Source organism: Schistocerca nitens, chromosome 10 (assembly GCF_023898315.1).
Source record: "Schistocerca nitens isolate TAMUIC-IGC-003100 chromosome 10, iqSchNite1.1, whole genome shotgun sequence".
Lineage (NCBI taxonomy): Eukaryota > Metazoa > Arthropoda > Insecta > Orthoptera > Acrididae > Schistocerca > Schistocerca nitens.
Window position 1 is genome coordinate 74,552,990 of NC_064623.1, and position 16,638 is coordinate 74,569,627.

The following is a 16,638-nucleotide window of genomic DNA, read 5'->3' on the forward strand; positions in this document are numbered from 1 at the left end:
ATGCAGGATTTGACGGTCTACACACGGAAAGATTTGAAAACGTTAAAAACATATGTTTTGATAGAGCACAGGGAAAACTGTGCGACTGTGAAACTGTTGCGTTCGTTTGTTGCAGTTTATGTGACAAGCTCTTATGTTTTCATCACTTTTTTGGGAGTGATTATCATATCCACAAGAAAACCTACATCGGGCAAGGTAGAAGAATCTTTTTACCCATTCACCAAGTGTACAAGTTAGGTGGGTCGACAACATATTCCTGTCATGTGACGCACATGCCGTCACCAGTGTCGTATAGAATATATCAGACGTGTTTTCCTGTGGAGGAATCGGTTGACCTATGACCTTGCGATCAAATGTTTTCGGTTCCCATTGGAGAGGCAAGTCCTTTCGCACGGTTTTGCGGTGCGGTCGCAAAACACAGACACTAAACTTATTACAGTGAACAGAGACGTCAAAGAACGAACGGACAGATCATAACCATGCGAAAATAAAGAAAATAAACTTTTCACTCGAGGGAAGATTTGAACTACGGATCTCTCGTTCTGCAGCTGTTCACGCCAACCACAGGACCATGGCACTCCTGTGCTCAGGCTGTCCTTGATGTTGCCTATCTTGCGCATGGACTACTCAGTTTGTATATTTTGCTTATTTTTTTCATAGTTCCCCACAACTTCTTCCTGTTTTATCGATTGATCTGTGTTCAGTTTTTCAAGGCCTCTCCACTGTGCCAACTTATAACTAAATCTGAGGGGGGTGCGAGGGGAGGTTCCCTTGTGAGAAGGCCTTTCACGTCCTCCAAACAGTTCCATGCTCCCCACGTCAGATTTCTGTATTTTTGGAGCCCTGACGAAAGACGTTCGTGGACGTCGCTTTGCTTTGCACAAATAGGAACTGTGTACAGTCGTGGCTCCATAGGCACATCTTATCAGTTTTCATGAAGGCAAAGATCATCTTAGTGATTAAAATTCTTCTGGGTATTATGCCGCGTCTTCGCTAAAAACTAACAACAATAATAAACTAAAACCGACGTTTCGGCCGAATTGCAACGGCCTTCCTCAGGGCACGACTGGTTTCGCATAGGGATAGGTGCTTCTATTTATTACAGACTATCGATGTCTGACGTCACTGTTGTAAAACTTTTAATTGGCCCTCTAATATGATTGGCTAGTCATGACGTCAGGGAAGATGGAAGGAAAGAGGCTATTCGTGGATGTCCATGTCGTCAACAATTGGTAGCTGTCCGCCAATCAAAAATGGTTCAAATGGCTCTGAGCACTTTGGGACTCAACTGCTGTGGTCATAAGTCCCCTAGAACTTAGAACTACTTAAACCTAACTAACCTAAGGACATCACACACATCCATGCCCGAGGCAGGATTCGAACCTGCGACCGTAGCAGTCGCACGGTTCCGGACTGCGCGCCTAGAACCGCGAGACCACCGCGGCCGGCTGTCCGCCAATCAACGTTCGGATTACTGTGTTTTAGAAAGCACAGACACACTAGGCTAATGGCCTACCTTTTGTTTCTGTTCCTTTGACACAAGTTTGTTTGATTTGTTTACGTATTTAACAGTGTGTTAGAGCGTGTTTATGGCCCATCCGTAGGAATACTTACTTAATTTCAAGTTATTTAAATGTAAATCCAGTATTTCGTATCCCCTAGACAACGAAACCAGCCAAAACTCTGAGTCAGAGGGTATGTAGTTTAGGGCCACTCATCACATTTTCTGTTTGAAGGCCCGCAACATGTCTGGAGACATCCCAGACAGCGGTGGGATAACAGCCTCCCCCCCCCCCCATATGGCTTCCCATATACTGTCGCCTTCCCATATACTGTCGCCTCCTGCAACCAGGAGTGATTGGATGGGGAGTCATTTCATTTCATAGCCAGAAACTTTCGGTTGTCATTGGCAGCGCACTTACAGCATAGCGCAGCGTCAACGATATCCTGTGCACCGTTTTGGTACCCTTCATGGCAAGTCATCTGGGCTTACCTTTCAACAAGAGTTTTTTCTACTGGTTGTCTTCGTAGTTTCCAAACGTAGTTTGCTAGCAAGGTCGCCAGGTTTCTCTGCAACTGAGAATGTAAGGGGCATTATCGACAGGGCCCTCCAGTTATCACCAAGAAGCAAAGACACACACACGAGTGTCAGTCTCCATCAGAATTCTCACTCTTCTTGCTGTGTCGCCCGAGCAAGACACAGCCAGGGCAAGAGCACCACAGGCGAAAAATGCGAGCTGGTGCCGGCGCCATAGAGACTACTAGCACAACGGACAGCGCTGAAGATAAAGATATCGACTTCACCTCGGCCAACTGCCGCCAATCGGCCAAGGACCGGACGACAACGAACAGAGGCCTATTCCGAAGACAGAAGAGCAGCTCTCGCCCACATACTCACTACTGGCCATTAAAATTGCTACAACACGAAGATGACGTGCTACATACGCGAAATTTAACCGACAGGAAGAAGATGCTGTGATATGCAATGATTAGCTTTTCAGAGCATTCACACAAGGTTGGCGCCGGTGGCGACACCTGCAACGTGCTGGCACCAGGAACATTTCCAACCGATTTCTCATACACAAACAGCAGTTGACCGGCGTTGCCTGGTGAAACGTTGTCATGATGCCTCGTGTAAGGAGGAGAAATGCGTACCGTCACGTTTCCGGCTATGATAAAGGTCGGATTGTAGCCTATACTGATTGCGGATTATCGTATCGCGACATTGCTGCTCGCGTTGGTCGAGATCCAATGACTGTTAGCTGAATATTTAATCGGTGGGTTCAGGAGGGTAATACGGAATGCCGTGCTGGATCCCAACGGCCTCGTATCACTAGCAGTCGAGATGACAGGCATCTTATCCGCATGACTGTAACGGATCGTACAGCCACGTCTCGATCCCTGAGTCAACAGATGGGGACGTTTGCAAGACAACAACCATCTGCACGAACAGTTCGACGACGTTTGCAGCAGCATGGAGTATCAGCTCGGAGACCGTGGCTGCGGTTACCCTTGACGCTGGATCAGAGACAGGAGCGCCTGCGATGGTGTACTCAACGACGAACCTCGGTGCACGAATGGCAAAACGTCATTTTTTCGGATTAATCCAGGTTCTGATTACAGCATCATGATGGTCGCATCCGTTTTTGGCGACATCGCGGTGAACGCACATTGGAAGCGTGTATTCGTCATCGCCATACTGGCGTATCACCCGGCGTGATGGTATGGGGTGCCATCGGTTACACGACTCGGTCTCCTCTTCTTCGCATTGACGGCACTTTGAACAGTAGACGTTGCATTTAAGATGTGTTACGACCCGTGGCTCTACCCTTCATTCGATCCCTGCGAAACCCTACATTTCAGCAGGATAATGCACGACCGCATGTTGCAGGTCCTGTACGGGCCTTTCTGGATACAGAAATGTTCGACTGCTGCCCTGGCCAGCACATTCTCCAGATCTCTCACCAATTGAAAACTTCTGGTCAATGGTGGCCGAGCAATTGGCTCGTCACAGTACGTTAGTCACTACTCTTGATGAACTGTGGTATCGTGTTGAAGCTGCATGGGCAGCTGTACCTGTACACGCCATCCAAGCTCTGTTTGACTCAATGCTCAGGCGTATCAAGGCCGTTATTACGGCCAGAGGTGGTTGGTCTGGGTACTGATTTCTCAGGATCTATGCACCGAAATTGCGTTAAAATGTAATCACATGTCAGTTGTAGTATAAAATATTTGTCCAATATTTATCATCTGCATTTCTTCTTGGTGTAGCAATTTTAATGGCCAGTAGTGTAGAACATCGTACGGGGCTGAGACAGACAGGGAACGTCGTTAAGTGAACACTGAGAAGTGAACAGTCAGTTTCTGTAAATTACATTTTCTATGTACTATGAAGTTTATTTACGATTATTTCCACTTAGCCACTGAGGGCCTTTCTTGTGTTATATTACAAGCAGTGTTGCAGACATCACTACTTGACAAGTCACAAAGATTAGCAAACTTTTTTAACTCATTTGTGTGACTTTGTTACTAAACTGTTGGAGTGTTGTAGAACCTTCGTTGTTCTATCCTGTTACCTGACCCTGGGGCATAGCTGTGTAATAATGGCAGGGGGAAATTCTCATAGCTGTGTACTTCAGCAGAAGCCGTTTCATGAACTCACGTACTCGACCTACCGTAACGACAGCGATAACTCGGCCTCCACAGCTGTAGCGACCAGGCCTTTACAAAACTGGGTATACAAAATTTCTCTCTTGCATTTTCCCTACTACAACCAAAGTTGCCTCCTCCACTAAACTTCAGTGGTTAACAGGGTTTACTGTTCTCACTCGCGGTTGAACACTGACTCTCTTCCTGGCGCCTCTGTTACTTTGCAGTTCTCCTCAGCCGTGGTTTGGTCCACCTTGCGACCAGGTGCAGTTAATGCCTAAATGCCCAACCAGAAACAGCTGCTTACAGTGCTCGCAGTTTAGCTCGGTGGTATGTACTTGACTGGGGTCATCGCTGTGGGGAGGGAAGGAATGGCCGCCATATTCTTCTCCTCTTAACGATGGTTTACTTCACCAGTGAGGACAACACTGAAGCTACCTCAACTTAACCAGATGTTTGTGGATTGATGCAGCGGGCAAATACATCCACAGTACGTGCTTCGGCTTCCTCTATCAACACCGACTCAAAGCAAGGCCTCGGCGCTTGTTCGTGACGTCACGTCAGTTAGGCACGGCGAACGCCAGGTCTGTTGTAGGCATACTCATAATGGTGGTGTCTCCCTCTCTGACACAGGAAAATGTGAAACTATTGGCGGTAGTTGACCAACACACATTGTTCTGAGAGATTTCTGCAATCAATTAATTGTGCAATTCATTACACTTCTTAACAAATAGTGTAGTCCTGAACTTAAATTTGCACCTGTTTTAAGGACTGACATACAAAAACAACTTCATGGTCCAGCAGCAACAGAATTCGTGTTTCTTTACCTTATTTGTAAATCTGAGGAAGTTACGTTTGTACTGGGTTGCTTTTACAAGAAACTGTGAACGTATTGGTGCTCTTCTTTAGGTATCTTGGCTGACTATGGGGTGAGGAGCACTGAATGTTAATGAAAGATCTTGCGATTGTACACGTTACACGTGGGGGGGGGGGGGGAGGACAGAAGGAGAGGCAAAAGAGATACATGTTTTCTCAAATAAAATTTTTTTTATCTTATAAAGTTTCTCCTTTCAGTTGCAGGAGGGGAATATTTATCTTTTCTAATGGACATGTTTAAAAAAAGTTTAAGATCAGCATTATTTTCGATGTATGAAGCTATTTTGTTTCCTGTTTAGAATTCCTTTCGTTGAAAACGACTGTAATCTAATGACTGGCAACAGTTGGGCATTTACACATGTAAATTAGTTCACATTTCCAGTGACGATGTCAAACGAAAATAAATAAAAGAAACGAGTTAATTGTAAGGGGGTTGGGGTAAGTTTCGATAACAAAATGGATCAAGTAAATATAGTTACTTGAATGTAAAATTTCCGAAGCTTGCAATGAGGCAAAGCATCTTCTCATGTTGATCTACGTTTGTTTCGACAGGATTCAGTAATACAGAACTATGATCTTCATTTGTAGCCTTACGATAGTAACAAAATCTTTCACCTAAATAAAACTGCAGAATCCAAAACAATGCCAAACATTTTGTCCAAAAATAAGACGTTTATAGTGATAAGCACGCCCAGGCGTGTCTGCCTGCAACAGACCTGGCGTTCACCGTGCCTAGCTGACGTGACGTCACCAACAAGCGCCGAGGCCTTCCTTTGAGTCGGTGTTGCCTCTATGTCATTGCTTGTATGGCAGGAAACTGCTTTGACTCTCTCAGCACACACGACGAAACCCACCATTCGGTGTCTGTTTTACAGTGTATTGCAGTAATAACTCTCTTACCAGAGTACCACTGTGCTAAATCGCGCGATTTCAAATCTCTCTGCATTCTTCGTTGTATCAACTGACTCGACGTAAGTGCTTGCATTAACCGATAATTATAACTTGCTACCTATAACTGAAGGCCTTGAGGCCAGGTGCACATACTACCAATACCATGAAACTTCCATAGAAATGTGTGTGGATATTCACTGCTTCTGGATGACTCTGGAACACACTGTCTTTCAGGAACCCAACACAGCAAAAGGTTTGGTATTGAGGTGGCCAAGCTGTTTCGCCGAAACGAGAGGCGGCAGTTTCGAACATTCTACGAACTATACTGATACATCGCTGGTGACCGAGCGGTTCTGGCGCTACAGTCTGGAACCGCGCGACCGCTACGGTCGCAGGTTCGAATCCTGCCTCGGGCATGGATGTGTGTGTTGTCCTTAGGTTAGTTAGGTTTAAGTAGTTCTAAGTTCTAGGTGACTTATGACCTCAGCAGTTGAGTCCCATAGTGCTCAGAGCCATTTGATCCATTATACTGATACTGCTTCGCTTCGGTGTGGGCTGTTGCCCCATCCTGCTGAAAATATACGTTTGTAGGGTCAAAATAAACTAACACCAATTCTTTACAGTTGAATGGGAAAACTGGCAGAAGCCATCTTCAGGGAAGATCAGTTTGGGTTCCGGAGAAATGTAGGTACACGCGAGGCAACACTGACCATACGACTTCTTTTATAAGATACGTTAAGGAAAGGCAAACCTACGTTTATAGCATTCGTGAACTTAGAAAAACTTTGACAATGTTGACTGAAATACTCTGTTTGAAATTTTGAAGGTAGCTGGGGTAAAATACAGAGAGTGAAAGGCCATTTTCAACTTGTACGGTAATCAGATAGCAGTTATAAGAGTCAGGGGGCTGCAAAGGGAAGCAGTGGTCGAGAAGGACGGTAGCCTATCGGCAATGTTATTCAATCTGTATACTGAGCAAGCAGTAAAGGAAACAAAAGAAAAATTTCGAGTAGGAATTAAAGTTCATGGAGAAGAAATAAAAACTTTGAGGTTTGCCGATGAGATTGCAATTATGTCAGAGACCGCAAAGGACTTGGAAGAGCAGTTGAACGGAATGGATAGTGTCTTAAAAGGAGGATATAAGATAAACATCAACAAAAGCAAAACAAGCATGATGGACTGTAGACGAATTAAGTCAGGTGATCCCGATGGAATGATACTACGAGACGAGACGCTTAAAGTAGTAGACGAGCTTTGGTATTGGGCAGCAAAATAACTAATGATGGCTGAAGTAGAGAGGCTCGTAAAATGTATACCGGCAAGGAAGGTGTTCCAGAAGAAGAGAATCTTGTCAACATCGAATACAGATTTAAGTGTTAGGAAGTCTTTTCTGAAAGTATTTTTTCGGAGTGTAGCCATGTATGGAAGTTAAATGTGGAGGATAAACAGTTTAGACAAGCAGAGAATAGAATCTTTTGTTATGTGGTGCTACAGAAGAATGTTGAGAGTTAGGTAGACGGATCATGTAACTAATGAAGAGGTACTGAGCAGAATGGGGTAGAAAAGAAATTTGTGACACAATCTGGCTAAAAGAAGGAACTGGTTGATAGAACACATTCTGAGACTTGAATGGATGACCAATTTAGTACAGGAGGGAAACGTGGGAGAGGGTGGGGGGGGGGGGGTTAAAAATAGTAGAAGAAGACCAAGAGATGAACACAGTAAACAGATTCAGATGGGTGGGTGGGTTGCAGTAGTTATTCAGGAGATGAAGCGGCTCGCACAGGACAGAGCAGCCTAGAGACACAACAACATCAGCGTCAGTGAGATTGCTAAAAGAGATAAAATACCACTCTTACAAACAGCAACTGCGCAGCAAATTGACGGAAGTTATAAGGAAGCAAGACCTGTTTTCTGCACCACCATGAGTGGTTTGTTACGGGAAAACCCAGACATTCTGAATAATTCGCCAATGACCAACGAAGCACATTTTCATGTTCCTGACTGAATAAACAAACATAACATGCGATACTGGTCAACAGTGAGCCATAAGGAACTGCATGAAAATCCACTTTAGTCTGCTAATGTACGAGGTGCATTCAAGTTCTAAGGCCTCCGATTTTTTTTCTAATTAACTACTCACCCGAAATAGATGAAACTGGCGTTACTTCTCGACGTAATCGCCCTGCAGACGTACACATTTTTCACAACGCTGACGCCATGATTCCATGGCAGCGGCGAAGGCTTCTTTAGGAGTCTGTTTTGACCACTGGAAAATCGATGAGGCAATAGCAGCACGGCTGGTGAATGTACGGCCACGGAGAGTGTCTTTCATTGTTGGAAAAAGCCAAAAGTCACTAGGAGCCAGGTCAGGTGAGTAGGGAGCATGAGGAATCACTTCAAAGTTGTTATAACGAAGAAACTGTTGCGTAACGTTAGCTCTATATGTTTCGGGGGCGTTGTCTTGGTGAAACAGCACACGCGCAGCCCTTCCCGGACGTTTTTGTTGCAGTGCAGGAAGGAATTTGTTCTTCAAAACATTTTCGTAGGATGCACCTGTTACCGTAGTGCCCTTTGGAATGCAATTGGTAAGGATTACGCCCTCGCTGTCCCAGAACATGGACACCATCATTTTTTCAGCACCGGCGGTTACCCGAAGTTTTTTTGGTGGCGGTGAATCTGTATGCTTCCATTGAGCTGACTGGCGCTTTGTTTCTGGATTGAAAAATGGCATCCACATCTCATCCATTGTCACAACCGACGAAAAGAAAGTCCCATTCATGCTGTCGTTGCGCGTCAACATTGCTTGGCAACATGCCAAACGGGCAGCCATGTGGTCGTCCATCAGCATTCGTGGCACCCACCTGGATGACACTTTTCGCATTTTCAGGTCGTCATGCAGGATTGTGTGCACAGAACCCACAGAAATGCCAACTCTGGAGGCGATCTGTTCAACAGTCATTCGGCGATCCCCTAAAACAATTCTCTCCACTTTCTCGATCATGTCGTCAGACCGGCTTGTGCGAGCCCAAGGTTGTTTCGGTTTGTTGTCACACGATGTTCTGCCTTCATTAAACTGTCGCACCCACGAACGCACTTTCGACACATCCATAACTCCATCACCACATGTCTCCTTCAACTGTCGACGAATTTCAATTGGTTTCACACCACGCAAATTCAGAAAACGAATGATTGCACGCTGTTCAAGTAAGGAAAACGTCGCCATTTTAAGTATTTAAAACAGTTCTCATTCTCGCCGCTGGCGGTAAAATTACATCTGCCGTACGGTGCTGCCATCTCTGGGATGTATTGACATTGAAAGCGGCCTCATTTTAAAACAATGCACATGTTTCTATCTCTTTCCAGTCCGGAGAAAAAAAAATCGGAGGCCTTAGAACTTGAATGCACCTCGTAATGATTTGGTGTGACGTTGGTGCTTTCGAAGTTGTAGGTCCGTATTTCGTTGGAAAAAACAATCAACAAACACTGATGGTTGATTCACAACGTTACGTGACTACGTTGGAAAAGTTCTGTTGAACAAAAGATTTGATAGCAAAAATTTATGACAGAACCGAAATTTCGGTGCTTCATGGTCGCAGTATCGACTGGGAATTTCATTCTGTAACTGCGTGGTTCGGAGACTAATACTACATGTCGACGTTCGGTGATGAATCTCACGGGAAAAGTTTTTGATGACGCAGCTTCATACGTGCTAGAGAAAGGTTTAAATTTTGTACCGACCCCCAAGGGGGCGTCAGTAGTTGATACTGTTAGTTCCGTTGAAAAGACTGTTTTTAAACTACCTCCTGATGATGGATAGGAGGATGGGAGGGTGGCATGTCGTGTGTTGACTGGGGCACGCCCACCCGAGGCTAATATCACAGCGGTTGGGTGGGCTGCTTTACGTAAGCTTGGTGTTAATTTGGATCTTGCTATTGTCTAGGGCAACGTCGCTGTTGTTTTGGTGAAGCAGGGTTACATTCAAAATGGCTCTAAGCATTGGTGGACAACCATAAATTTGCAGATACTCATGGTCCCCTTGCAGAAAGTCTATGCAGATGTGGCAGAGAACTGCACTGGCGTCTGTTACCATCTCAGTAAGGTTGCGCAAACTTGTCTGGTCTCCCACCAGCCAGTCACCCACAGCTGTGACTCCTGCAGTGTTGGAACGTGTGGACACCCTCATTTGAGATGATGGACGAATCACAGTCAAGCACCTTGCACCACAGCTGGAGGTCGATGTTGGTTGAGCTGACACACTCGTCCATCAATTGGCGTCCCCAAAGGTGTTTGTCCACTGGGTTGCTCGCCGTCTAACTGAAGATCATAAAGAGTAATGAAGGGGCGTCTGTGAGGAATTGGTTGGTCGTTACCATACTGTTCGCGACAATTTTTTAAAATCATCGACACAAGCGATGAAACATGTCTTCACCACTTCGAATAAAAAAAAAACAAAATGGCAATCCGTAGAGTGGTCCCACAATACCTCTCCTCCCAAGAAAAAGTTTAAAGTTGAAGCTCTACGGTTGCACGTTCGAATCCTGCCTCGGGCATGGATGTGTGTGATGTCCTTAGGTTAGTTAGGTTTAAGTAGTTCTAAGTTCTTGGGGAAATCAGCAGTTAAGTCCCATAGTGCTCAGAACCATCTCAACCTTTTTTAAAGTTGAAGCGTCTGCACGTAAAGTCATGGCGACAGTCTTCTGTCATTCGGAAGGGGTTATCCTGTTTCACGTTCTCCCCCGTGAAGTGTATTGTGCCACTCTCTTTAAGAAACGACTGCAGTTTTTTTCATCGCCACAAAAATGCCAACTAACTTCTCCCGCCGGCCGGAGTGGCCGAGCGGTTCTAGGCGCGTCAGTCTGGAACCGCGCGACCGCTACGGTCGCAGGTTCGAATCCTGTCTCGGGCATGGATGTGTGTGACGTCCTTAGCTTAGTTAGGTTTAAGTAGTTCTAACTTCTAGGGGCCCGATGACCTCAGACGTTAAGTCCCATAGTGCTCAGAGCCATTTGAACCATTTAACTTCTGCTTCTCCATGACAACGCTAGACCTCACGCAAATCTGCGCACCTGAGAGGAGCTGATAAAACTTCGTTTGACTCTACTTCATCATCCACCCTACAGCTCGGATCTTGCATCTCCCAACTTCCATTTGTTTCGCCCAATGAAGCATTTACTCCACAGAAAGTAGTTCACTGGCCCAATGTCGACCAGTAAAATGGTACCATGTGGGAATACAGGCCCTCCCAGTAAGATGGCGTAATGTAAGACCGTCGCATGGAACGGAGATTATGTTGAAAAATAAAAACTACTTATGTGTTTCGGGTAAACCTTTTTTATTTTTCTACATAGTCTCCTTTTAGACTTACACACTTCTTCCAACGCTGTTCGAATTTGTTCATCCCTTCCGAATAATAGGAATTGTCCAAGTCTGCAAAGTAGCTATTAGTTGCTGCATCACCTCCCCGTTTGAATAAAATCTTTGTCCCGCTAGGCACTTCTTCAAAATCGGGAACAAATAGTAGTCCGAGAGAGCCAAGTCTGGAGAATAGGGGGGATGTGAAACGAGTTGGAATCCTGTTTCTATTAATTTTGCTACAACAACTGCTGAGGTGTGTGCTGGTGCATTGTCGTGATGGACTTTTTTGCTGTGGCGATTTTTCTTGCAGCTCGCTTTTCAAACGCTCCAATAACAATGAATAATAATATGCCGCTGTAATACACTCCTGGAAATGGAAAAAAGAACACATTGACACCGGTGTGTCAGACCCACCATACTTGCTCCGGACACTGCGAGAGGGCTGTACAAGCAATGATCACACGCACGGCACAGCGGACACACCAGGAACCGCGGTGTTGGCCGTCGAATGGCGCTAGCTGCGCAGCATTTGTGCACCGCCGCCGTCAGTGTCAGCCAGTTTGCCGTGGCATACGGAGCTCCATCGCAGTCTTTAACACTGGTAGCATGCCGCGACAGCGTGGACGTGAACAGTATGTGCAGTTGACGGACTTTGAGCGAGGGCGTATAGTGGGCATGCGGGAGGCCGGGTGGACGTACCGCCGAATTGCTCAACACGTGGGGCGTGAGGTCTCCACAGTACATCGATGTTGTCGCCAGTGGTCGGCGGAAGGTGCACGTGCCCGTCGACCTGGGACCGGACCGCAGCGACGCACGGATGCACGCCAAGACCGTAGGATCCTACGCAGTGCCGTAGGGGACCGCACCGCCACTTCCCAGCAAATTAGGGACACTGTTGCTCCTGGGGTATCGGCGAGGACCATTCGCAACCGTCTCCATGAAGCTGGGCTACGGTCCCGCACACCGTTAGGCCGTCTTCCGCTCACGCCCCAACATCGTGCAGCCCGCCTCCAGTGGTGTCGCGACAGGCGTGAATGGAGGGACGAATGGAGACGTGTCGTCTTCAGCGATGAGAGTCGCTTCTGCCTTGGTGCCAATGATGGTCGTATGCGTGTTTGGCGCCGTGCAGGTGAGCGCCACAATCAGGACTGCATACGACCGAGGCACACAGGGCCAACACCCGGCATCATGGTGTGGGGAGCGATCTCCCACACTGGCCGTACACCACTGGTGATCGTCGAGGGGACACTGAATAGTGCACGGTACATCCAAACCGTCATCGAACCCATCGTTCTACCATTCCTAGACCGTCAAGGGAACTTGGTGTTGCAACAGGACAATGCACGTCCGCATGTATCCCGTGCCACCCAACGTGCTCTAGAAGGTGTAAGTCAACTACCCTGGCCAGCAAGATCTCCGGATCTGTCCCCCATTGAGCATGTTTGGATGAAGCGTCGTCTCACGCGGTCTGCACGTCCAGCATGAACGCTGGTCCAACTGAGGCGCCAGGTGGAAATGGCATGGCAAGCCGTTCCACAGGACTACATCCAGCATCTCTACGATCGTCTCCATGGGAGAATAGCAGCCTGCATTGCTGCGAAAGGTGGATATACACTGTAGTAGTGCCGACATTGTGCATGCTCTGTTGCCTGTGTCTATGTGCCTGTGGTTCTGTCAGTGTGATCATGTGATGTATCTGACCCCAGGAATGTGTCAATAAAGTTTCCCCTTCCTGGGACAATGAATTCACGGTGTTCTTATTTCAATTTCCAGGAGTGTAGTTATATCCTTTCCCAGATAGTCGATGAGGATTATCCTTTGCGAATCCCAAAAGACAGTCGTCATATTGTTGTTTGATCTCAGGAGTATAGTAATGTATCCACAGTGACGAAACGACGCTTAACGTCCTACAGATTCTTCCTGAACGGCTGCAAACCATCCTTGCAACACTTCACTCGATTCTGTTTTTGGTCAAGTGTGAGCAAGCGCGGAACCCATCTCGCAGATAGCTTTCTCATGTCCAAATGTTTATGCAAAATATTATGTACCCCTTTCATTCGAGATGCCCACAGCACTAGCAATCTCACGCACCTTAACTCTTCTGTCATCCATCACCATATCATTTTATCAATGATTTCTGGAGTCGTAACCTCCACAGGGTTGTCCAGAACGTTCAGCATCACTTGTGCTCATATGGCCACTCCGAAAATTTTGAAACCATTTATAAACTGTTCTAATCGAAGGTGCAGAGTCACCGTAATGTTTAGTCTCCTGAGGCGTTTTGCCTTTCATAATGTTTAATCACCACACAAATTCTTCTTCGTCCATTTTTTGACAGTCACTCGACTTCCTTGATTCACATGAATGCCAAACACAAAGAAATAGATCAATATGGGTGAAACTTTGTGTGTCTTGTTTCCAAAGATGCTGCTACCTAAACAAGATCTCGATATGCGCCGGGGGTGCACGGACTTCCCAAACGCCCCTCGTATATACCGGGTAATAATACACTTCGTCGGCCTAGAATCCCGTTGGCTGGAGTAGAAATGTCTTGAGTGATGAGTTCCACTTCGGACCGAGTTCCGATGACCAGCGGTGGGATACCAGCTTCACAGCTTGACAACCAGGAGCGATGCCCTGGGGTGCCATTTCTTTTCATAGCAGGATCACTTTGTTCAATAGCCGCGGCACCCTTGGAGCACAGCGATACGTTGACGATGTTCTATGCCCCGTTTTGTTGCCCTGCATAACAAGTCGTCCTGGGCTTACATTCCAGCAAGATAACAATCGCCCGCACTCGGCGAGAGTTTCTACTGCCTGGCTTCGTGCTTGCCAAACCCTACCTCGGCCAGCAACGAAGCCGGATCTCTCCCCAATTAAGGACGCTTGAACCGTTACGGGAAGGACCCTTCAACCAGTTCAGTATTTTGACGATCTAAGGCGCCAATTGGACAGAATTTGGAACGATATCCCTCATGAGGTGAACCAGTGCGTTATTGACTTGCTCAATTTGCGAAGCTCTTCCTCTTCAATAAATTACCCAATTTTACTGAAATTTCAATCTTTTTTTGTCTGGACTTGTACATCACATCTGCCAATTTCTATCCAGTTAGGATAATTCCTTCGTGGTGCGTCGTTTCTTTTTTCTCTTTCTTTTGTGTTCCATAGTTTATTTAGTGTGTTAATGTGTGCAATAAATTCATCTGTGAGTACCTAGTATGTAACTCTGTAGACAAACATGTGATTTACTAGTGGATTGGAAACTGATTCAGTCTCTAGAATAATGAAACCAACTGAGCAAATGGTGTTCAGCAACCATTCTTACAGCGTTTTATTTATTTTTTATTTATCATTTGTTAATATTATGTTTCTACTGAAACATACAGTAACTAGATGTTTCGAAGATGACTTGATGAAATTCTTTCGGTTCCAGCCTCAGAATATCCAGAGAACCTTCGATGGATTCGAGTGACGGTTATTCCCAATGATGTTTGCTCAGTGATCTACGGCCCAGGTGTCATTAGAGATAGTACGCTGTGTGCTGCAAGTAATACACCTGGCATATGCTGGGTGAGTGGAAAATGTAGTTCATCTTGACCACTTACTCCTGAGCAACTGCTTATGCTGCGGCTCTTCAAACGCTGTTTTACTTGTGAAAACGTAAATACTTTCCACAGTGCAAACTTGTATACAATTAATGCTGTAACAATTTATTGCACCGAGTGTGCTTGAACTGTGAATTTACTTTCAAAATCTTTTCTTAAAGAATTTACTTTGTTTACTAGCGATTCACCAAGAACATTAACACATTTAATCACACTAGGTGAGCGTGGAAGTAGTTACCAGGAAGTAATTAATGGAAAATAAAATTACCTGTAACAAATGTAAATTTTATTCCTAAAAGCCTTTTCAAAAACAGATTTAAAATTACAATCAGAAAGCATCCTCTAAATATCAAGTTACAATTATTCAGAAGCAGAATAACTTTTTTTTTTTTTTTTTTTTTTTTTTTTTTTTTTTTTTTTTTTTTTTGCAGTAGGAGCCTTCGGGCTGAGAAGCTTCCGACCCCCTTCAACTTCAACCGTAGTCACGACCGCTTTAACAACTCACACAAACACATTAAGAGGCACCCACTTGCCTTTCTCATACTGTGGCATCAAGCAGTCAGGCCTGCAAGATGAGTGGTTTGCCAAGCGAGTGGATTCTTCCTTAATTTATCGAGCAACATGAATTCTCGTATCTTACTATTTAGTTACAAATTATCCTCCTGCATGAATAATACGCAACGGAAACACGCATCTGACTATCAGTGATTTATAGAACTCTGACCGTACACTACGCACTGGCAATACCACATTTACTTTTTGTCTTTGATTTAACGGCTTTTATATAAATTCGGGACATTACGATAACATACAATTTAATGAAAAACGCCGCCAATCTCTTTCTTTCACTATTTGATTTATTCCTAAACACACAAATTCTACAACCTACAACAAAATCAGCTCCGGTCGCAGGTTCGAATCCTGCCTCGGGCATGGATGTTTGTGATGTCCTTAGGTTAGTTAGGTTTAACTAGTTCTAAGTTCTAGGGGACTAATGACCTCAGAAGTTGAGTCCCATAGTGCTCAGAGCCATTTGAACCATTTTCAACAAAATCACATGAGAAATTCCACCCAATGGGCATGGCTTTACGTTAGTGAATCTCTATACTATGGTCTCGTAATCTATTTACCGCAACAGTGCACTCCCTGGATCGGATGGTGGATCTTTTATTATACCTCACACTTCGCCTCTCACAATCATCCTCACGAAACATTCCTCCAGATCGAGCGATACAGAAGGAACAGGCATACCCACAAATCTTTCGAAACTACCTTGCTACTCCCATGCAAAACACACATACCCAAATTACAAGACATACACAAAACAACAAAATGAAATACTACACAAAGAACTGTTACAACATCATCACTTTCCGCTTTCCCACTTCAATCAATATTTATCCCAGTTTCACACGACACTGCCCCACTTTGTAATTCTACTTTCCTACTGTGAACTCTGGAGATAAACGCACGTCTTCCTGTACAATGCAAGCCAAGTGGCGTTGCTGGAAGAACGGCCGACTCACCTTGATTCTCTCTCAGAGTTTAAATTTAGCGTCACACGGAATGATATTTCTTAAATACTTCAACTTATGATACACACGCTATTTCTTAAATATTTCAGCTTATTGTACACACGCTATTAATTCTTAAATATTTCAGCTTATTGTACACACGCTAGTATCTCAACTTATAACTACACGTGGGCTCATTGTGACCGTTGGTTTACTACAATCCCCTTAAAATTACCTGCCTCACT

At 45.3% G+C, this 16,638-nt stretch overlaps 1 protein-coding gene across 1 annotated transcript in view; it reads left to right on the forward strand.

Moving 5' to 3' along the window:
* Window positions 1-16,638, forward strand: part of LOC126209885 (venom protease-like) — a 180,365-nt gene that overhangs the window by 108,000 nt on the left and 55,727 nt on the right. Inside the window, exon 5 of the mRNA XM_049939009.1 lies at window positions 14,708-14,844. Within this exon, the coding sequence (XP_049794966.1) occupies window positions 14,708-14,844 (137 nt within the window). The remainder of the gene's footprint in view (window positions 1-14,707; window positions 14,845-16,638) is intronic.